Raw genomic sequence first — 21,196 nt, forward strand, 5'->3', positions numbered from 1 at the left:
GAGGCTAAGTTATCTGGAATGCCCTGTTCCCTCACCCCACCCCAGTCCCCTGGTTTTTAAACATTTCTTCTTGCTTTGGATTGTCCAGTTTTTTAGCTTGATGTCTTCGGTTTCTGGAAAACATAAAGCCACCGTTGTACACAGTTCACTTTTATATAACCCAGTTAATTGCTGTATACTTTGCAATCAGGAATTCGGTAATCTCATTCTTACCTCATTCACTATGTTCATCCCACCATTCATTCTTGTCGCCCAGGCTGGAGTGCAGTGGCACGATCTCGGCTCACTGCAAGCTCCGCCTCCCGGGTTCACATCATTTTCCTGCCCCAGCCTGCCGAGTAGCTGGGACTACAGGCTCCTGCCACTACGCCTGGCTAAGTTTTTGTATTTTTAGTAGAGATGGGGTTTCACCATGTTAGCCAGGATGGTCTCTATCACCTGACCTCGTGATCCGCCCGCCTCGGCCTCCCAAAGTGCTGGGATTACAGGCGTGAGCCACCATGCCCAGCTATCATTCCACCATTCATTCTAACAATTGAGTCTCAACTACATGCTAGGCACTCTTTAGGATTCAATAAGGATTTGGTGGTGAACAACACAGAGCCCTCATGAATCTTACCTCCTGGCATCCAGGTTAAAATACTTTCTGTTTTTGGGCAAAGAGAATTAGAAACGAATACCCTTAACCTGACTCCCTTGTTCTTGAGCCCAGGACCAAGAAAGAAGAAGCTGTACAATCCAGAAGCAGGGCTTGAGATCACCTCCAACCTGCCAAGCAGATAAGTTCTGGGTATGCCAACTTGGGAGGCAGAGGTTGAAACCTCATAGGAGAAACTTTGGAGCTCATAGAAGGCCTAGGCATTATCAGAGGCCTTGAGTTCCAAAACCATGCCAGTATTTCTCCCTTCTGACAGACTGGTTAGAAGGAGACTAAATGGGAGCATTTTTCTCTGACAGTGGGGCAGAGGGACAAGGGATGACAGCCCAGGCAGAAGCAGAGACATTGCCGTAAGTACTTACTAGAGAGCGGGCAGCACAACCTTATACAAGTTGAGGGCCTTGACCTTGCCCAAGGCCTGACCTCAGATCCCAGATTCATCACACTAGCCTTTTGATCTTTGCCAGATTACTTAAACTCACTGTTTCCTCACCTGTTAAAAGGAATAATAACGGTGTCTATTTCAGGGTTTGTGAGGACTAAGTGAGCTAATGCATGAAAAGTGCCTAGTACCGTGACTGGCATATAGCAAGAACTCATCAAATGCTTGCTGCTCTAGCAAGGCTTTTGTCTGATGACAGAATTGATCTTAAGCAGACACCTCAGGGTGTACTGACATCTGAGCAAACCATATCTCCAAAAATTATAGTTGTAAGTGTGCCCTATTCCTTTGGATACCGGGAGCTCCAGAGGCTTCTCTGTCCAGCTATCCCTGCTGATTTTTTTTTTTTTATTAAAATTTTCACTTTTTAAAAGCCAGCATGCTAAAGGTGAGAAATTGGTGATAGGTGGTGGTTTTCCAGCATTTGTGGAAATGTCCTCACACTCCCTTTCCCTTGCTAACCATTCCCTAGGCTGGAGTCAAGAGAGGGCAAACCAGAAGGCCCAGCTTTGGGTCTGACTCCAAGACAACTGGCTGGGAGGAAAACTTAACAGGCAAAACAGGCTTCTGAGGCACAGTGGAATAGTGAGACTTCTGCATTGCTGCACTGGTGACATCCCCTACAGAAGAAGCTCCTCAGCTGTATATATGGCCAAAATAAAGATCACACCACCTAAAGGGAAAGTGCTGGGCAAACCAGAGATGGAGATGGCAAAGCAGGAACAGAAATGCTGCCACATTGAACAGGAAGCAGGACAGCTTGACTAGGCCAGAGTTCTCTTGCTTCAGGGAACCTGCTCAAGTTTCAGGAATTCATACCCACCCCCTTCACCTAGGATCCCTGCTACAGTGAGTAACTATTCTGTGCAAAGTGCTGAAGACGGCCAGCACTACTCTCGGCCACTTTCTTACAGCAAAGTTGGGGAAAATAGAATAGCAAAAACAAAACTCATACTTTTCTGTGTGTCTGAAATTCTCCAGAAGGTTTCCAAATGGAATCCTCTCACAGCCACCCTGTGAAGCAGCCAGGGTAGTGACTGTTCAAAGAATGACCTGCCTGTGTCCCAGGATGGAGATTTATAGCTGGGTTAGGATTAATTTCTTTGTTTGATTTCCAGTTTTATTTTCCACTGTCTGTCAGTATTCCCCTGTTCTTGTTTTATCAGCTGGATTTGCAGAGAGATGTACTATCAATCAAAAGGGCTTCCTATAGACAGCTCCATGAATTGCCTTTACTCTGATACTCTCATTAGGTTTAGAGATTTCACTGGGAGGATAGCAGAAGGAAATGGATTGTGGTCTAGTATCAAAAGTACTGAAGTAACTGTCCAGTGATAGTTGAAATCACACACATTTTACTCATTTAACAATATCTGAGTTTGCCATCAGCACCTCAGAGGAGCAAAGCTTGGCTCATAAAGTTGAGTGAGTTACTGAGCCTGCCGCATTGGCCTACTTGCCACCTCCAGAGGTATCTGAAGTCAGCACTGCAGGTTCTGTGAACATTTAGGAAGCTGTGCCTCTTAGCCTTCTGGGCCCCTACAGTTGAATTGCTCTCCTGTCTGGTACTGAGGGACCAGCAGTCTTCCTACCCTGCCTCCACTGTTACCACCAATCCACTTTCTAATAAGGACTGCAGATTTATCTTAGCCCTGCCTTAACTGGTCTTCCCATCTCAGACTTCCTTACTCAGTCCATCATCTCAGGATTTTCTTCTGTGGTCTTTTTCAAACTACTAGCTGACTATTCCCTTTTATTTCCCACTAGGAATCCCCCTACCCACTGCAATTTCATCAAATCAAACTGCCCTCTTTCATGCCTCTTCCCTAGTGCCTCAACACAAGCCTGTGCATAAGCTTGAACATTTCTACCTTTGCCAATGGTATTTCCCCTTCAGGCTTACCCTGCTTCCTCCTTCTCAGACTTTTCCAGTCTTGATTGTCCTCTCTGTAAACACAAGAATGAATTTCAAGACAAGTTACTTAATGTCTTAGAGCCTGTTTCCCTATCCATAAAATGGGGCTATAAATTCCTCAGGATGGGATGAGGGTACAAATAAAAAATGAAGCAGGATATTCTTTGTAAAAGCATGTGTACATTTTTTATTGTGTTTCTCCCCAGCTACCTTCCCTCTCCCCGCCACACATATCCTATTTGCAGAGTGTTGGGGGAGGTGGAACTGTGATGTGGGCCCTGCTGTCTAGCAGTCTGCAGTCACACACAGCCATCCAAACTACGAGATTGTATATGATTCAGTGCCAAACTGTGAGCTTTGGGGAATCCAGAAAGAAGGATGAAGTGTCTTTCCCAAGGTTCCTTTGGTTAAATGTGCCACTTGAATCCTGTTCTGACTCCTAGGCATGTGCAAGAGTCAATCACATATGTTCCTGTGGACTTTATCATTTTGGTCCATCTCTTGAGCCCACATGAATACTGTCATGGATGGAGGAGGAAGGACCAGGCTGGGTCAGGGCCTGAATGCAGGTTTTGTTTGGACTATAGGGGCTAAGTTCACTTTAATAGGCTGTGACCTATTAAAGGAGGCAGGACCCAAGTTTGCACAGAAGGACCATCCTAATTGAGTTAAAGGAGTTGGGGAGTTGATTGTGAGGGGTTTCCTAGATTGCTGCTGGGTAAGGTGATTGAATCTGGGAAGGACAGGGTATTTGATTGCCTAGAAGGATGCACTCTAAGTTCTGGATAAGAATGGTGCCCAAGATGAGCTGGAGGGGAAGGCAAGTGTTTGAATGACCCAGTCCCTGAGGTGAGCCTAGGTTAGGGTTAAGATTTGGTGAGTGAACAGGTGCAAATGCTTGTGGCTTGTTTATCCAGAAAAAGCATTTTCTGTGTGCCTTTCAGGTCAAGCTGTTACTTCATCCCCTTCAGGCCTGACCCCATCTCCCCCACGCATAGCTCAAGCTGAACAGCCCCTGAAGCTGGGAATCAAGCCCTTTCCTTGTGTTCAGAGCTTCCCCAACCTCCAGTCTCCACCTAGGGTAGCCTTCCCTCCACATCCTAGAGCAGAAGCGAGTGGCAGGAGCGCAGGGAGTGAGGTCCAGGTTAGAGGACAGGCCAGAAGGCCCTCTGAGAGGGTCCCCCAACCCCTCAACGCCAGGGCAGGTTTGCACGTCCCCAGCAGTAGGCAAGTCGGGGGGATCCTAGGGTTACAGGGGAGGAGAGGGCGGGCTATAAGCATGTGGAGGGTGCACGGGGTGGCGAGGCCACCACCAGGGGGCGATTATCAGGGCCGTAGCGCCTAGAGGCGCGGGGTCGCCCGATGGCCGAAGGCTGTGTGTGAGCCTCGCTCTCAAACCGCCTCTATTGTGCTAGAGCAGGGGGCGCAAAGAAGAGAGCGGCGACCTTCCCCTCACCCCACCCAGTCGGCCCCGCCTTCCAGGACCCCGCCCCACCCCCGGCTCCGCCTCCACCCCCCGCCCCGCCTCCAGCCGCGGCCCCTTCCTCGCAGCTGGTGCTGTGGGGCCGCGGAGCCGCGCGTCGCTGTCTCTATGGCCCTGGATCCAAGCGCAAAGGTGAGCAAGGCGGGGAGTGCGGGCGGCGGCCTGGCCTGAGTCAGGGGCTTCGGGCCGGGGGTCGGGCAAGGCCTCCCCCACGTCCATTCTACCCTCCAAGCTGGGCCAGGCCTTTCTCACCGCCAGGTCCCCCGATTCTGCATGAAGGCTCTAGAGGGGCGCGGGCCAGGCCTCGGGCTGCGCAGGGTGCAGACCGGCCATCACGGAGTCAGGGACCAGCATGGGGAGGGGTCCGTGTGGTGAACAGTGTTCCCCAGGATCTGGGTCACGTCTCCCGGCGTCCGGCGGGATCGAAGGAGAGCTTGTCCTCGAGCTGCAGCAGTAGAGACTGAGGTTAGACCTGACGAAGGGAGAGAACCGCGGACTGTCCAGGATGTTGTAGGGAGGGGGTACCGGGGGAGGGGCTCTCTCAAGCCAGGAGAGACCACCATCCTACTAGGCAGAGGGAGATACTGCCTACACGAGGTAGGTGGACATCTGGGATGAAGGTCGAAAGCCTGCTGATCCTCCATTGATCCTGTTTTAAGGGTCTCTCCTCCCCAATTCCCTCCACCCTAGGATCTAATAGAGGGAAGGTGATCAGAGTTCAGGGGGCTGGCCCTGGGGAAGAACTCGAACTGTGGAACTTGGGGTGGAGTGTGGGGCGTGGACAGGAGACCTGAAACCCGCTTCGCCACTGAAGGGAGGGGTGGTATGCTCCGCCCCGCCCACTTAGCCCCGCCCCCTCCCAACAGGTTAAGTGGGGGTTGAGAGCGCCAGCCCGTCTCCTACCTCTAGAACTGCAATATACATCGGGGTGGAGGAGTACTAAGTTATGCGTTCCATTCCATCTTTCCTTTGCTAAAGCTAGAGGCCTCCTCCTGCCTGGGTTAGTTTCCCATTCCCTCCCTTGTAGAGCGGCCTTGACTCATGCACCCATCCCATCTGACCATCCAAGGTCAGAAGCCTCCCCCATCACCCCCCTCGCCCACACACACACACACACACACACACACACACACACACACACTTGAAATTGGGCCTTAGAATTGGGACTTTCAGGAACGCAGGCAGGGTTCTGCTCTGCATCTCACCCCAGTGGACACTAGCAGCCCCCAAGCCTGTGGTGAAAACTGGACCCCTGTATGCATGTGTGCTTCTCTCTGCATGGATGTAGTTGTGTGTTCAAGGACTCTGTGTGAACACACATGTACTTGACCCTTCTGTGAACATGATTGCCTGGCCCACTACATCAGTAGGTTTGTGTGCATGTCCCCACACATACATGTATATGGATAGGACCCTCCTGTTGAATAGAGGTGCACAGTCCTTGACAGAAACCCATATGTGTGGGTTTATCTTTCCTCAACCTCTGAGGCTGTGTGACCTGCTGAATGGATGGGCATGTAAATTCAACTTCACATGTGAATATGTATGATTACCTGTGGCTGTGGCCCTCTGTGTGAGCATATGTGTGCACAAACCTCCCTGTGAGTGTATGTGTGAGTGACCCCTGTGAATCCATGTGTTCACAGTCCTCCTTGTGAATGTGTATGTGTGTGTGTGTGCATCCATGTGCGTGTACATCATCTTCCTAAGAGTCACCCATGTGATTCTTAAACTGTAAATGTGACATGAACCACACTGAGTGGCTCCTCTAACCTGGGGCATGTTCCTCCTAGCCATAATGCTCCCCACACACATGCCTTTTGCACTGAGCAAATAGGAGGTCCCAAAGGTAAACAGGTGTGCCTCCACAGGGAGGGGTGGGGCATGGCCAGCTTGCCTGAAGCTTCCTGCTGTCCCAGCTCCCAAACAGGGAGCCTATACCCTTTCAGGATCAGGGAATCCTCTTCTCTCCCTTTCATAGTCAACTCTCCCCCTCAGGGCTCTGCCCCTGCAGTGCTGACCTTTACCTCTTGAATAAATGCTCCTGTTATTCCTCTGGCCAGTTCCTGATTCCTCCCCTCTTTCCAAGGCCAGATAGTTAATATTTGACCTGGGAGAGGAGGCACCAGTGGCACCCTCTGGCCCTGCCTGTGGGTGACAGATGAGATGGAATGGGTTAGGTCTCTCCACACCTCACCCAGCCGAGGAACTCTTCAAGGAAACCCGTGGTGATTAGGAGGCCTGTTACAGGGGTTGGGAGAGGCCCACCACCCACCCCCATTCCCTCCCCAGCTGGTTGGCTTGAGGGAGGGTCCAAGGGCTCAGGGATCCCATCATTTACCTTCTTCACATTGCTTATGTCTCAACTGGCCATGCACACTACAGCCTCCTGAACAGACATTACACCTGTGCAACCAGGGAGACCCTAGGTACCCACCCCAATGCCTGTGAATGCCTACCTGCAGGTAGGGACACGTGTGGATGCCTAGCCAGAGGGTGCAGCACAGACTGGCATGGGCAGAGATGTGTACCCCCTTAGAGAGGAATACCAAGGAGAAGTTATAATTAAAGAGAAATTCCAGAGGGAGCTCTCAGGCCAGGGAAAAGAAAAAACAAAGGGAAAGCAGGACAAAATAAACAAAGGCCTATTAAACCTCTCTGGTCAGGCCTTCCTGCATAAGGCACCCCCGCAGGCAGCAGGGGCAGCTGCTGACCGAGTTGCATCTCATTGTTGAGAGAAGCAGGCATTCTCTCAGAGAACCCCAGCTCCTTTGACTTGAGGGCCTAGCAGAGCTTCTGACTTGGCCAGAAGAGGGTCATGACCTTGGGTTCGGGTTGTGGGTGTCTAGGGTCTTGTAAGGAAGGTAAGTTCCACCCCAGCCTCCAGCATCAGAGCAAAGGGATAGACAGAATGATTGTGAGTTGATCCTGTCGTGGGCGTTCTGTGGATGCTGGGCCTCCTTCCTTCAGTGCCCCCTGAAGTCTGGGTAACGCCATCCATCTTCCACCCACATACAGATCAAAGAGCTTTTTTTTTTCCCTGTTTTTTCTTCAGAAAACGGACCTCAGAAAACCAGGACTAGCTCTACTGTCGGGGGCAGGGTGACCCCATCAGTAACCTACAACCCCTCTAGAACTTCACAACTCCCTCTCACCATGGAGTTTGCATTTGATGCAGAAAGGCATGTGATCCCTCCCTCCTTCTGACCTCTTAGCTGGGATTCCATGGCCACACAACCCTGTGACTCCATGTCTCCCCGATTCCAGGACCCCCCATGGCCCCATGATTCCTTGACTCCCATGAGCTTATGACCCCTGACCTTCCAAGTGACTTCCTTGGACTTTGACCTCTGTGACTGTGCTTCCCAATCCCTGCCCCTACAACCTGTGACTCTGGCTCCCTTTGGGGGTCTTGTTAGTCTGGGCCTCCCCAGGAAGATGTGGGGGAGGCTGTGGCCCCTCCTCCTGAGCATCCTCACAGCAACTGCAGTCCCAGGACCCTCACTGCGGAGACCATCTAGAGAACTCGATGCCACCCCTCGGATGACCATACCCTATGAAGGTTAGACCCTCAACCTCAAAAGGCAGCAGGAGCCAGGGCTGGGGGTGGGAAGGCACCCCAGAACTAGACTCACTGTACCTGCTCTCCCCAGAGCTCTCTGGGACCCGGCACTTCGAGGGCCAAGCCCAGAACTACTCAACACTGCTCCTGGAGGAGGCCTCAGCAAGGCTGCTGGTGGGAGCCCGAGGTGCCCTGTTCTCTCTCAGTGCCAACGACATAGGAGATGGGGCTCACAAAGAGGTCAGGCCCTGGAACCTGGACCACCCAGAGGGTCTCCATCCTCATCCAGCTCCCTGGGACCTCAACTTCCTGAAAACCCTGCCAAGCCTTCCATAGTCCCCTGGTCAGACAGCACTGCCCTTCCCAGCCCAGGTGTCCCTTGCATTCAATGTTCCTTCTGAATTTGATCCTCACCCCAATTTCCCCAGCTCCGTGGGGTCCTATTGCCTGGTCCTATGAGTAATAGGTATTGGGGTCAATGCATCAGCCTATTCCCTTTGCCCCCACTAGATCCACTGGGAAGCCTCCCCAGAGATGCAAAGCAAATGTCATCAAAAAGGGAAAAACAACCAGGTATGTGGTCTGCCCTGTCCCCAGCTCCTTTCCTCCTCTTCTTCCTCAATCAGGGATGCCAGGGTTGTTGGGGACACAGATGGGTAGGTACAGACCTGCCAGTAAATCTCAGCAACCACAGTAAACATTGTAAGTATTGCCAGAGTGGCAAGCCATGGGCACAGCATTTTTTTTTTTTTCTGTTTTTGAGGTTGGGTCTCACTCTGTCATCCAGGTTGGAGTACAGTGACATAATCATAGTTCACTGTGGCCTTAAACTCCTGGGCTCAGGGGATCCTTCCACTTCAGCCTCCTGAGTAGCTAGGACCACGGGCATATGCCACGCCGAGCTAAGTATTTTATTTTTTATAGAGACAGGGTCTTGCTATGTTGCCCAGGCTGGTCTTGAACTCCTGGCCTCAAGCAGTCCTCCTACCTTGGCCTCCCAAAGTGCTGGGATTACAGATGTAAGCCATTGCACCTGGCATCTGGGCACAGTACTTCTTGTTTTTTTTTGTTTTTTTTTTTTTTTGAGACGGAGTCTCACTGTGTCTCCCAGGCTGGAGTGCAGTGGCGTGATCTCGGCTCACTGCAAGCTCCGCCTCCCGGGTTCACGCCATTCTCCCGCCTCAGCCTCCCAAGTAGCTGAGACTACAGGCGCCCGCCACCACGCCCGGCTAGTTTTTTGTATTTTTAGTAGAGACGGGGTTTCACCATGTTAGCCAGGATAGTCTCGATCTCCTGACCTCGTGATCCACCCGCCTCGGCCTCCCAAAGTGCTGGGATTACAGGCTTGAGCCACCGCGTAGGCACAGTACTTCTAATTCAAACATCTGGTGGCCTACTAGCTTGTCCTGCAATGGCATTTTCATCTCCTCTGGGATCCCAAATAATCATGATAACAATAAGTAGGCTGGATGCGGTGGCTCACATCTGTAATCCCAACAACTCAGGGAGGCTGAGGGTGGGAGAACAGCTTGAGTCCAGGAGTTCGAGACCAGCCCTGGCAACACAGCGAGACCTGTTGTGTCAAAAAATATACAAAAAAAAAAAAAAAAAATTAGCCAAGTATGCTGGCATGCACCCATAGTCCCAGCTACTTGGGAGGCTGAGTGGGAGTATCGCTTGGGCCTGGGAGGTTGAGGCTACGTGAGCTATAATTAAGCCACTACATTCCAGCCTGGACGACAAAGCAAAACTCTGTCTCAAAAAAACAGACCAACAAAAAACAGTAAGTAACCTCTACAGATGCTTACTTAGGATGGGGTTACTTCCCATTAAAGCCATCATAATAAATTGAACCATTGTTAAGTCAGGGACCATCTATAGTAAGTGCTGATTTAGCTATTATCTCAGTTAATTCTAAAATAACCCCATGAAATGGTATTATCCTACATTTCGCAGATGAGAAAAATGAGGCTTTGGTCAAGGAATAGTTCAAATACCCAGTATTCCATGGAGAGGCATTAATGAAGCATCAGCCCTTTCCAGCTAAAGAATAGGGTGTCTCCAAGGGTCCCATGTCTGGCTATGTAATGGCTGTATCTGGAGAGCTTTTACAAAATAAACAACCCTGGGCTGGGCATGGTGGGTCACACTTGTAATCTCAACACTTTGGGAGGCCAAGGCAGGAGGATCACTTGACCCCAGGAGTTCGAGGCCAGCCTGGGCAATATAATGAGACTCTATCTCTAATTAAAAAAAAAAAAACACAAAAAAACATTCCCAAGGTCCACTGGGGCAAGGTGGGCCGGGGGTGGTGTTGGGACAGCTGCATTTAAAAAGGCATCTCCAAGAGCTTCCATCGAAGACTGCCTCTTGGTGCAGCACGAGTAGAAAACAGGGCTGGGGAGGCAGGTGGAACCAGGTCATGGAAGGCCACAGATGCCCAGCTGGGAGTTTGGGTTTTATTCTGTGACAGTGAACACGCTCACAATTTGATATTTTAGAGGCTCCTACTTTAATGTATCACCCAAATATATTATAAATGCAGGTGCCAAACTCAGTAGGTCTGGGGAAGGGCCCAAGTCTGTAATTCTAACAAGCTCCCAAGTGAAGTTGATGCTGCTGGTCCCCAGACCACACTTTGGATAGCAAGGCTTTATAGAACAGTTCCCAAAGCATGTTCTGAGGAACACTAATTTTCAAAGGAGGGGTTTAAATGTCAAATGAGTTTGGGAAACACTGCATGTCCAGTCCCACAATGCACAGCAACATCCTTCAGGCTCTAGGAAGTAACCCCAGTAAAGATAGGTTTCACCTGTGGTTTCTAAAGTTATTTGAGCAGAGAATACCTCCCTACCCCCCTTTAAAAAATGTAAACATCTGCTGGGCGTGGTGGCTCAGGCCTATAATCCCAGCACTTTGGGAGGCAGAGGCGGGTGGATCACGAGGTCAAGAGATCGAGACCAGTCTGGCCAACATGTGAAACCCTGTCTCTACTAAAAATACAAAAATCAGCTGGGCGTGGTGACACACACCTGTAGTTCCAGCTACTCGGGAGACTGAAACAGGAGAATCTCTTAAACCCAGGAGGCGGAGGTTGCAGTGAGCTGAGATCACGCACTACACTCCAGCCTAGTGGCAGAGCGAGACTCCATCTCAAAAAAAAAAAAATTAAAAAAAATAAATAAACATCTTGGGGAAACATCACTATAGGAATATTTTTCTGGCCCCAGGTACTGGATGGATGAAAATAGGGTGAGTCTGGAGGCAGGAAAAGCAGTGAGGAGGCTGGGGCATCATTTGGGTCAGAGGAAGGGACCTGAGCAGGCTTATGGAGAGGAGGGACAGATGCCAGTGGCTTATACCAGGTGAGGGAGCAGGAAGAGACAAAAGAGGCCTGTATGGATTTAAACCCTGGGTAACAGGCAAGAGGAGGAATCATTAACATGGCAAAGGAGTCAAGAGACTGGCAGCTGAGGGCATTTGACAGGCAGAGAAAACCAGTGTGACTGGAGTGGGGTGAGTGAGGCCAGAGGAAGGGGCAGAGTCCCATCACACAGGGCTAGGAGCATGTGGGACTCTATGTTCAGGTCACCGATGAGCCGATACAGTGGTGTGATCCACTTGACTTTTTTTTTTTTCAGACATGGTCTCACTCTGTTGTCCAGGTTAGAGTGCAGTGGTTCACTGCAGCCTCGACCTCCTGGGCTCAAACAATTTTCTTGCCTAAGCCTCCCAAGTAGCTAGGACTACAGGTGCATGCCACCACATAGAGATGAGGTCTTGCTATGTTGTCCAGGCTGGTCTTGGACTCCTGGGCTCCAGTGATCCTCCCACCTCAGTCTCCCAAAGTGCTGGGATTACAGGTGTGAGCTACCACACCTGACTAGGTTTACATTTTTAGAATATCCCTTGGAAAGTGGTTGGAGAGTAGCAAAAGTGTGTTGTTTGGTAAAATATCTCTGGAAGGAAACTTCAGACGATAGTAACAGCAGTCTTCTTTGCAGGCAACCTAGGAGACAGGGATAAATGGGAGACTCCTTGTTTATAACATACCCCTTTGTACTTTCTGAGTTTTATACTATGTACATGTATTCATCGTTGACTGAATAAATAGCTGTTATAAAAGTCATTTTTAGGAAAGAGAAGGTTGGGAGGAGCTATCAGGTAACAACTGCAGTTGTCTAAGGAAGAGGTCATGGTGGTCATTTGGACTGGGTGCTGTTGGTGGAGTCAAAGTGGACCAAGTCAAGAGACATTTAGGACAATGAATTAATTGTGGAGAGGGACTGAATGTGGGGGTGAGAAAGTAGGAAGCAGCAAGGATGATTCCTGGCTTCTAAGTTGAGTCGTAGGATGGATGAAGTGAGGTGGGAAAAACTGGATAAACAGGTTTAGGAAAGATGTAGGTTATGGAGGAGGGGATGAACTTGGCTTCTGACAAGGTGAGTTTAAAGCATCCCTGGGATATCAGGTGGAGAGCGAGCTGGCATCTAGGGAGAGATTTGGTTGTATCACCCCAGTGGGGAGGGCAGGAGTTCCAAGAATAGAAAGAGTTGCTGAGAAGGAGCTGAATGGGAGAGGAGAAGCACCTCAGGATGGTGGAATCCCTGGCAGCTCTTGAACCAGGGGTGGAGGGAACTGCAAGAGACACAGGAGATATTGGCAAAGTGGTGTCAGATAATCTGAGGGACAGAGGAGAGAAATAGTGTCATGTTACTGGGAGGCCAAGGAGAGTGAGTTCCAGGAAATATTCTGGAGCAGTGAGAAGGATCACAGGTATCTTGGAAAGAACCATTTGTCCTGTGGGTAGGGACAAAAGCCAAACTACAAGCTAGACTAATGGAGGAGGCCTCTAGTCAGGCAGGGGGCTCACAGCCCTGTCCACCTCATCCCACAGACAGAGTGCTTTAACCATGTGCGGTTCCTGCAGCGGCTCAATTCCACCCACCTCTATGCATGTGGGACTCACGCCTTCCAGCCCCTCTGTGCAGCAATTGTGAGTAGACCTGTGTTGTGCTAGATCTCTGTTGGCTTCATTAGGGATGGGATCATGTTCGAGATGCCAAAGAAGAGACTCAGAGCCAGTGAAGGAGATGGATGGTTTATTAAGGGGACTTCCATACAGGGCAGTCCTGTGGTGGCGGGCTGCACTGGAGAACCACTCCCCTTTGTAAAAAGTATGCAGTTTATATAGCATTTCACTTAGCAGCCTCCCCCTAATCACCTCCACCTGGCAAACTTCATTTAACCCAAAACAAAGGGACTTGATCCCCTGGATGGCATGTGTTCCACAGGATGGGCTAGGGGCTCATGTGTTCTTCATAGATAAGGAGTGAAACTCTGGGTTGCCCACTCGCAGATTTGGAACTCCAAACATACATTGTTTTTAGGCCATAAGGTCATTCTCAGGGGATGCTTAAGTTATTGCTGTCAGGTGCATCTGCCATACAACCTGCCCCTAGCCCTGATTGCTGATCCCTGACCCCAGACTGATCTGACTTGGAGCCACTGTCCCTACCTGTTCTCTGAACCAGTTACTGCTGGTCCCTTGTTCCCTAGGATGCTGAGGCCTTCACCTTGCCAACCAGCTTTGAGGAGGGGAAGGAGAAGTGTCCTTACGACCCAGCCCGTGGCTTCACGGGCCTCATCATTGGTGAGCAGGCCCTCTTCCCTATCACAAGCATGATGTTTTTAGGATGTGGATCTCATCTCTAGGACCTGCCACCACATATATGTCATGTGCCCTGTTGTATATGACATGTCTCTCATGCCTGGAATGTCCCCACGCCAGATGGAGGCCTCTATACAGCCACTCGGTATGAATTCCGGAGCATTCCCGACATCCGTCGGAGCCGCCACCCACACTCCCTGAGAACTGAGGAGACACCAATGCATTGGCTCAATGGTTAGGAGGATGAGGCACAGGATGATGGGGGGTAGGGGACTATTTCTTCATTTTTACTCCCTTGGCCAGCTGACCACCCCACCCCCAAGTCCCCAGGTGAGCCTGCCCATTCCATTCCTGTGTGTTGTCAAGTGAGGGGTAGGACTCAGAGTGGGGGAAAGGGGTCCCCAGCCTGTCTCAAAAGCCTCTCAAACTGCCTGACCCACAGATGCTGAGTTTGTGTTCTCCGTCCTCGTGCGGGAGAGCAAGGCCAGTGCAGTGGGTGACGACGACAAGGTATACTACTTCTTCACGGAGCGTGCCACTGAGGAGGGCTCTGGCAGCTTCACTCAGAGCCGCAGCAGTCACCGTGTGGCCCGTGTCGCTCGTGTCTGCAAGGTGGATAGGGCTGATGTTGGGGCACGGGTATAGAGGTTGGACCTCTGACCCTGGCCCCTTAACCCGTACCCCCACCTCCCCAGGGAGACCTGGGAGGGAAGAAGATCCTGCAGAAGAAGTGGACATCCTTCCTGAAAGCCCGTCTCATCTGCCACATTCCACTGTATGAGACACTGCGTGGGGTCTGCAGCCTGGATGCTGAAACCTCAAGCCGTACACACTTCTATGCGGCCTTCACGCTGAGCACACAGTGGTCAGTGCAGGGACAATGGGGAGGCAAGGAACTGGGGACAGCATAGGGGCTGGAGCAGAGGTCAGTGAAGATGAGATAGGATCCACTGTGGGGAGGTCTGGCTGCAAAGTGAGATATTTTTTTCTTTTTTTTTTTTTTAAGAGGGAATCTCGCTCTGTTGCCAGGCTAGAGTGCAGTGGCGCGATCTCGGCTCACTGCAATCTCCACCTCCTGGGTTCAAGTGATTCTCCTGCCTCAGCCTCCCGAGTAGCTGGGACTACAGGCACACGCCACCATGCCTGGCTAATTTTTGCATTTTTAGTAGAGACGGGGTTTCACCACGTTGCCCAGGATGGTCTCGATCTCTTGACCTCGTGATCCACTGGCCTCGGCCTCTCAAAGTGCTGGCAAAGTGAGAATTTTAAGCACATCAAGCTAGAGAATCAAGAATTTTAAGCACATCAAGCACATAGAGCCAGAGAATGAATGCAGTGGTCCACTGACTCACAGGAGAGGCCCTGTGGGACTATAGCTGGGGTTGGCCAGGGTAACAGTGAGCTTCAGGCTGAGCATGGGTTGGGGGGCAGGCTTGACTCTGTGTAACTCGCCCCCCTTGCCCTATGTCCCATTCCTAGGAAGACCCTGGAGGCCTCAGCCATCTGCCGCTATGACCTGGCAGAGATCCAGGCTGTCTTTGCAGGACCCTATATGGAATACCAGGATGGTTCCCGGCGCTGGGGTCGCTATGAGGGTGGGGTGCCTGAGCCCCGGCCTGGCTCGGTGAGTGCCCAGGTCTGGGACCAGTGCTGAGCAGACAGAGCCCAGGGAAGGGTCAGTGAGTCTGGCCTTGTGGAGAGGGCAGGCAGGTGATGGAGTCCCGAGGTTCACCACCTTTGTTCCCTACCCCAGTGTATCACAGATTCATTGCGCAGCCAAGGCTACAATTCATCCCAAGACTTGCCATCCCTGGTCCTGGACTTTGTAAAGTTGCACCCACTGATGGCTCGGCCCGTTGTGCCCACACGTGGACGGCCCCTGCTGCTCAAGCGCAATGTACGCTACACACACCTTACAGGGACACCTGTCACCACGCCTGCTGGACCCACCTATGACCTGCTCTTTCTGGGCACAGGTGCTTCTGATCCCAATCCCTGATCCCTGTTGGCCCTGATCACTAATGCTTCTGAATCCATTAATTCCTGCCATGACTAATCTGGAGTTCCCAATGTCCTGAGGGTCCACTGCTCCTGGCTGAGTCCTTGTTCTGGACCTCTGGACCTCATGACTCCTGAGCTGTTCCTATTAGGCCTCTTGCAGGGTGCTGAGAGCAGATCCCATAGTTGGGGTCTGACTCTCTGCTCTTTCCATGCCAGCTGATGGCTGGATCCACAAGGCCGTAGTCCTGGGCTCTGGAATGCACATTATTGAAGAGACACAAGTGTTCAGGGAGCCCCAGTCTGTGGAAAATCTAGTCATCTCTCTAATGCAGGTAACCCTTCTCTGTGACCCTTAATATAGGCTTGCTGAAATAGGAGGAGGGAGTGGGGAGGTTGGGCAGAGGCTGTGTATCTGTAAGTTTGAGTGGGGGCATTGCTGACCAACTGTCCTATCTGGCTCCCAGCACAGCCTCTATGTGGGGGCTCCTAGCGGAGTCATCCAGCTACCACTCTCCAGCTGCTCCCGCTACCGATCCTGCTATGACTGCATCTTGGCCCGAGACCCCTACTGTGGCTGGGACCCCGGCACCCATGCCTGCATGGCAGCCACCACCATAGCCAACAGGTCCCAGGGAAGCAGGTGGGAAGTGGTGGGGGGTGAGAGTCACATGTGGCCTGAGTGGAGGAGGAAGGCCTGGGGGAGTGCAGGGGTTAGTTATTGGTAACAGACCTATCTACCCTGTCACTGGGAAACTGAAACCCAGTTCCGCTTGTTCATAAAACCTGATCTTCTGTCCCAGGACAGCACTGATACAGGACATAGAGAGAGGAAATCGAGGCTGTGAGAGCAGCAGGGATACAGGTAAGTGACTCATATGAGTGTGGGTCTAGCTGCACAGCCTCTCCTCTTTGCCATTTACTGCTATGTCGTACACGTTTGTATCTGAGTGGCTTTGGCTGTGTGCATTTGGTAAGGATGACTCAAACGCAGAGCCTGGCACAGAGTAAGTGCTCAACAAACATTTACTGCCCAAATGAATTATAAACTAGGAAACACATTCAAGATGTGAAGTGTGTTGTCACTTCTAGAGCTTATAGCCAAGTAGCAGATGACAAGGGTTCAGGAACGTAATGGGTATTTCCCCAAGGGAGATCAGATGACTGAGCTGATATCTGAAGAACAAAAGTTAATCATCATAGCTAAGATGTATTAAGTATTTACTGTGTGCCAGGCACTGATCTAAATACTTCTATGCATGATGTCATTTATTCTCACAGCATTCTTATGAGAAAGGTGCCATTATTATCGTCCCCATGAGGGACCTCTCTGAGGCCCAGGGAGTGTAAGTAAGTTGCTCAAACTTATTCAGCTATTAAGAAACTGGACCAGAATTCAAACCTGGCTGAGTACAGTGGCTCACGCCTGTAATCCCAGCACTCTGGGAGGCCAAGGTAGGTGGATTGCTTGAGCTCAGGAATTGGAGACCAGCCTGGGCAACATGGCAAAACCCCATCTCTACAAAAAATACAAAAATTAGCCAGGTGTGGTGGCACATGTCTGTAGTCCCAGCTACTTGGAAAGCTGAGGTGGGAAGATCACTTGAGCCTGGGAGGTGGAGGTTGCAGTGAGCCAAGATCACACCATTGCACTCCAGCCTGGGTAACAGAGTGAGACCTCATGAAAGAAAGAAAGAGAGAGAGAGAGAGAAAGACAGAAAGCAAGGAAGGAAAGGAAGGAACGGAAGGAAGAAAGAATTCAAACCTGACCCTAAGCAGTCTGACTTGACTTTGTGCTTCTGGTCACTATACTATATTATGCTATCTCCCACAAGTTAGCCAGGCAAGCAGACGACATGGGGTAATGGGGTGACATGCAAGCAGAGGGAGCAGCAGGCAGAGGGAGGCTGGCACATTTGAGTGACAGGAGAATGGGCTGGACAAGTGGGCAAAGACCATGTTGAAGATTTTGGTCTTTATCCGAAAAGCAACAGGAAATCTCTGAAGAGTTTTAGGCCGGAAAGTGGCAAGATCAGATTTGTGTTTTTAAAATACCTCTCTTGGAGAATGGATTACATGGGGCCAGAGTGGGCCAGAAGTCATGGAAGGAGAGAGATCAACAGGTCTAAGATAGATGCCAGAAACCAAATCTTCGTGAGAGTTAGATACAAACGTGAAGAAGGGCCGGGCACAGTGGCTCATGCCTATAATCCCAGCACTTTGGGAGGCCAAGGCGGTTGGATCACTTGAGGTTGGGAGTTCAAGACCAACCTGGCCAACATGGTGAAACCGTGTCTCTACTAAAAATACAAAAACTAGCCAGGCATGGCAGCACATGCCTGTAATCCCAGCTACTCAGGAGCCTGAGGCAAGAGAATTGCATGAACCGGGGAGGCGGAGGTTGCAGTGAGCTGAGATCACGTCACTGTACTCAAGCCTGGGTGACAGAATGAGACTCCATCTCAAAAAAACAAAACAAACAAAAAAAGGTGAACAAGAAGAGGAGGGAGACTCCCAGGTTTCTGACTTAAGCAACTGTATGGCTGGTGGTGCCATTCATAGTGGTGGCAATTCAAGGAAAGGACCTGGCGTAGTTTGGGAGAAAAGCTTTGGCCTTTGAAGTGTCCAAGAGACCTCATATGGAGATGCCCAGCACATGGTAGATATCCAAGTCTTGCACTCAGGAGAGAAGTCTGAGGGAGAGACTAGGAGTTACTGGCAGATGGCAGAAATTGAAACTACAGGACAGGATGAGAGAATGGAGAGAGAATGGAAAAGGGCACTGCCTGCTTCCTGGGAAGGGCCAACGTGAACCTTATGTGGAAGCATGAGCACAGAGCCTGGGTCAGCTGTCAACGGTGATTCCGGGTTCTGTGCTTGGTGCCAGGGACTTGGCAGTCAACAGTCTGGCTTGCCATCTCCATTCCCTTCTTGAGATGGGCTGGTACTGACCTCTCCCCCAACCCCCACAGGGCCACCACCACCACTGAAGACCCGCTCTGTGCTCCGGGGTGATGATGTCCTCCTGCCCTGTGACCAGCCATCCAACCTGGCCCGGGCCTTGTGGCTACTCAATGGAAGCATGGGCCTGAGCGATGGACAGGGTGGCTACCGTGTGGGCGTGGATGGGCTGCTGGTGACAGATGCACAGCCTGAGCACAGTGGCAACTATGGCTGCTATGCTGAAGAAAATGGCCTCCGCACCCTGCTGGCCTCCTATAGCCTCGTGGTCCGGCCAGCCACTCCTGCCCCAGCTCCGAAAGCCCCTGACACACCTGGGGCACAGCTGGCACCTGATGTCAGACTGCTCTATGTGCTAGCCATTGCCGCACTTGGTGGCCTCTGTCTCATCCTGGCCTCCTCCCTCCTCTATGTGGCCTGTCTGCGGGAAGGCAGACGAGGGCGCCGACGGAAATACTCACTGGGTCGGGCCAGCCGGGCAGGAGGATCTGCCGTGCAACTGCAGACAGTCTCAGGCCAGTGTCCTGGAGAGGAAGATGAGGGCGATGAGGAGGAGGGGGCTGGAGGCCTGGAGGGCAGCTGTCTCCAGATCATCCCTGGGGAGGGAGCCCCAGCCCCACCACCCCCACCACCCCCACTGCCACCAGCTGAGCTGACCAATGGCCTGGTGGCACTGCCCAGCCGGCTGCGAAGGATGAATGGCAATAGCTATGTGCTTCTGAGGCAGAGCAACAATGGAGTACCAGCAGGGCCCTGCTCCTTCGCTGAGGAACTCAGCCGCATCCTGGAGAAAAGGAAGCACACGCAGCTCGTGGAGCAGCTAGATGAGAGCTCTGTCTGAGCCCAGCCTCCCAGAACAAATGCTCTTCCAAGCCAGCCTGTCTGTCCCAGGCTGGGCCACTGCCTCCCTAACACAGCCACCCTACCTTCATTCCCCCCACTCTATGCCCTTTTCCCAACTTTTTGATGTCCCTGTAGGGCTGGCCAGTCAGGCCCAGCCAAAGCCCCCTCCTCAGTCTCCACAGACCCACATGTGAGCAGCCCAGGCCCATCGGTGCTCCTCAGAGGTAGGTGCTCCCTCAGGATCAGGTGCCCTGCAGACCCAGAGCCAGTTCCTATCCCCTAACCTAAACACTTAAGAGGCGAGGACTCCATCCTCCTGTTCCATTCATCTGCCCAAACCCTTTCTCTTTCTCCCAGGCAGGGCTCTGCAGGTCCATATGGGCTCAATGTCACCACCCTCTGCATGGCCCTGTGTGCTGGATGGTCCTGAAACCAGACAAGACCTCTGCCAGCCACCTAAGCCCTGCGTACATTCACATGCACACGTGGAAGAATGTTTATCGGCTGGGCTGCAGTGCCCCTACCCTCACCTTCTCCTGGTGCATTTTTGTTTCATCCCTGCTTCTGGACTTGGGGTACCCTCCCAAATGCCACATCCTATCTGGTCCTCTTCCCCAGCCCCATGTGGTGACCTCTTTGTCAAGAGCTTGGGAATGGGCCAGCCTGGGGAGGTAAGACTGCATCACTCCCCTCCTCTCCCTTCCTGTGTGGCCCTTGTGAATCAGCCTCCCCACTCTCCTTGGTCATTCTCAAGAGTATCAGAGACAGAGCTCCAGGCATGTCCTATCCCCATGCACATGTGGCCACACACACCTGTATCACACATGTGCTTACATTTCCACTCACATGCACCTCTGAGCCTCCCCTTGCTGCCTTGGACCTGTGTCTGTTGGGTTTGGTCCGTGGACATTTCAGAGGGAGATCCCCCTCCCGTTTAGCTGTCCTCACAGGCCCTTCCTTAGAATGGATGACCAACACTGCACTCAATGAGCCAGCCTCTCTTTTGGGGGAACCAAGCATTCGCTTCCCCTAGACTACAGCAGGGAAAGGGAGGAGAAATCTGATGTCTCAATTGGCATATGAAGCCCGTTCTTGGAACTATGCAAAGGGCAGTGGCTGGGAGTTTGGATGCTTAGCTCCTACCCCTGTCCTACCTCACCGGGGCACTTTCAGGGTCCAGGGACCTCTGAAGTCTCTAGGCCTATATGGGACAATCAATTCTGACTGAGCTCCCCCATTCCCCTCGGGTGAGGATGACTGTTATTTTTGTAGCTGAGAACGTGGAATCCCACGAGTTTTTACTGCCCTTCACCCAAACTCTCCCACCTCCACCCCACAATGAATGTATTTATTGTGAGAATGGCTATACTTCTTTAGGAATGCCCCCACTTACCACCAGGTGGGTGGAACAGGCATGTGACAGAGTGGGGAGCCTGGGCTCAGCTCCTCCCCCTGCCGTTGGTTAATAAACACCCTCTTTCCCCACAGCTATGCGTAGTCTGCTTCATCTAGATGGGCCCAGCCCTGATCACCAGGTGACAGGCTCCTGAGCCTATACAGGTGCCGCATTGATGTCTGCTTCCAGGGTTGGCTCTGCTCCCTAATACAACTATTTGCAGAGGAAACTGGGATCCTCTGCTTCCATCCAGACTCCTTGGCAGGC

At 51.6% G+C, this 21,196-nt stretch overlaps 2 protein-coding genes across 9 annotated transcripts in view; one reads left to right on the forward strand and one right to left on the reverse strand.

Annotated features, from left to right (window-relative positions):
• The window catches only part of NDUFB8 (NADH:ubiquinone oxidoreductase subunit B8), a 943,883-nt gene that overhangs the window by 446,367 nt on the left and 476,320 nt on the right, over positions 1–21,196 (reverse strand). The window lies entirely within an intron of this gene.
• SEMA4G (semaphorin 4G) lies at positions 61–21,020 on the forward strand. 8 transcript variants are annotated; one of them, XR_007728916.1, is made up of 16 exons: positions 61–4,963; positions 7,554–8,060; positions 8,152–8,300; positions 8,571–8,633; positions 12,958–13,056; positions 13,620–13,713; positions 13,852–13,965; positions 14,174–14,343; positions 14,427–14,596; positions 15,211–15,355; positions 15,485–15,707; positions 15,949–16,064; positions 16,197–16,372; positions 16,533–16,594; positions 18,702–19,757; positions 19,891–21,020. XR_007728916.1 is itself a non-coding variant. In XM_050804968.1 (15 exons), the coding sequence occupies exons 2-15, from the start codon at positions 7,937–7,939 to the stop codon at positions 19,529–19,531; spliced, it is 2,535 nt and encodes an 844-aa protein (XP_050660925.1). In that variant the 5' UTR covers positions 61–4,630; positions 7,554–7,936; the 3' UTR covers positions 19,532–21,020. The 8 variants fall into 8 exon arrangements, 2 of the variants coding, with proteins under 2 accessions (XP_050660925.1, XP_050660927.1); XR_007728918.1 differs by having other exon boundaries at positions 16,197–16,357; XR_007728917.1 differs by having other exon boundaries at positions 61–4,630.

This window comes from Macaca thibetana, chromosome 9 (genome assembly GCF_024542745.1).
Source record: "Macaca thibetana thibetana isolate TM-01 chromosome 9, ASM2454274v1, whole genome shotgun sequence".
Lineage (NCBI taxonomy): Eukaryota > Metazoa > Chordata > Mammalia > Primates > Cercopithecidae > Macaca > Macaca thibetana.

Excerpts from the sequence above, each read along its gene's own strand:
- SEMA4G (XM_050804968.1), top strand. The coding sequence starts at position 7,937 with ATGTGGGGGAGGCTGTGGCCCCTCCTCCTGAGCATCCTCACAGCAACT. Across the intron at positions 14,344-14,426 it reads GTGTCGCTCGTGTCTGCAAG|GGAGACCTGGGAGGGAAGAA; the intron begins GTGGATAGGGCT and ends CCACCTCCCCAG. Across the intron at positions 16,373-16,532 it reads AACAGGTCCCAGGGAAGCAG|GACAGCACTGATACAGGACA; the intron begins GTGGGAAGTGGT and ends CTTCTGTCCCAG.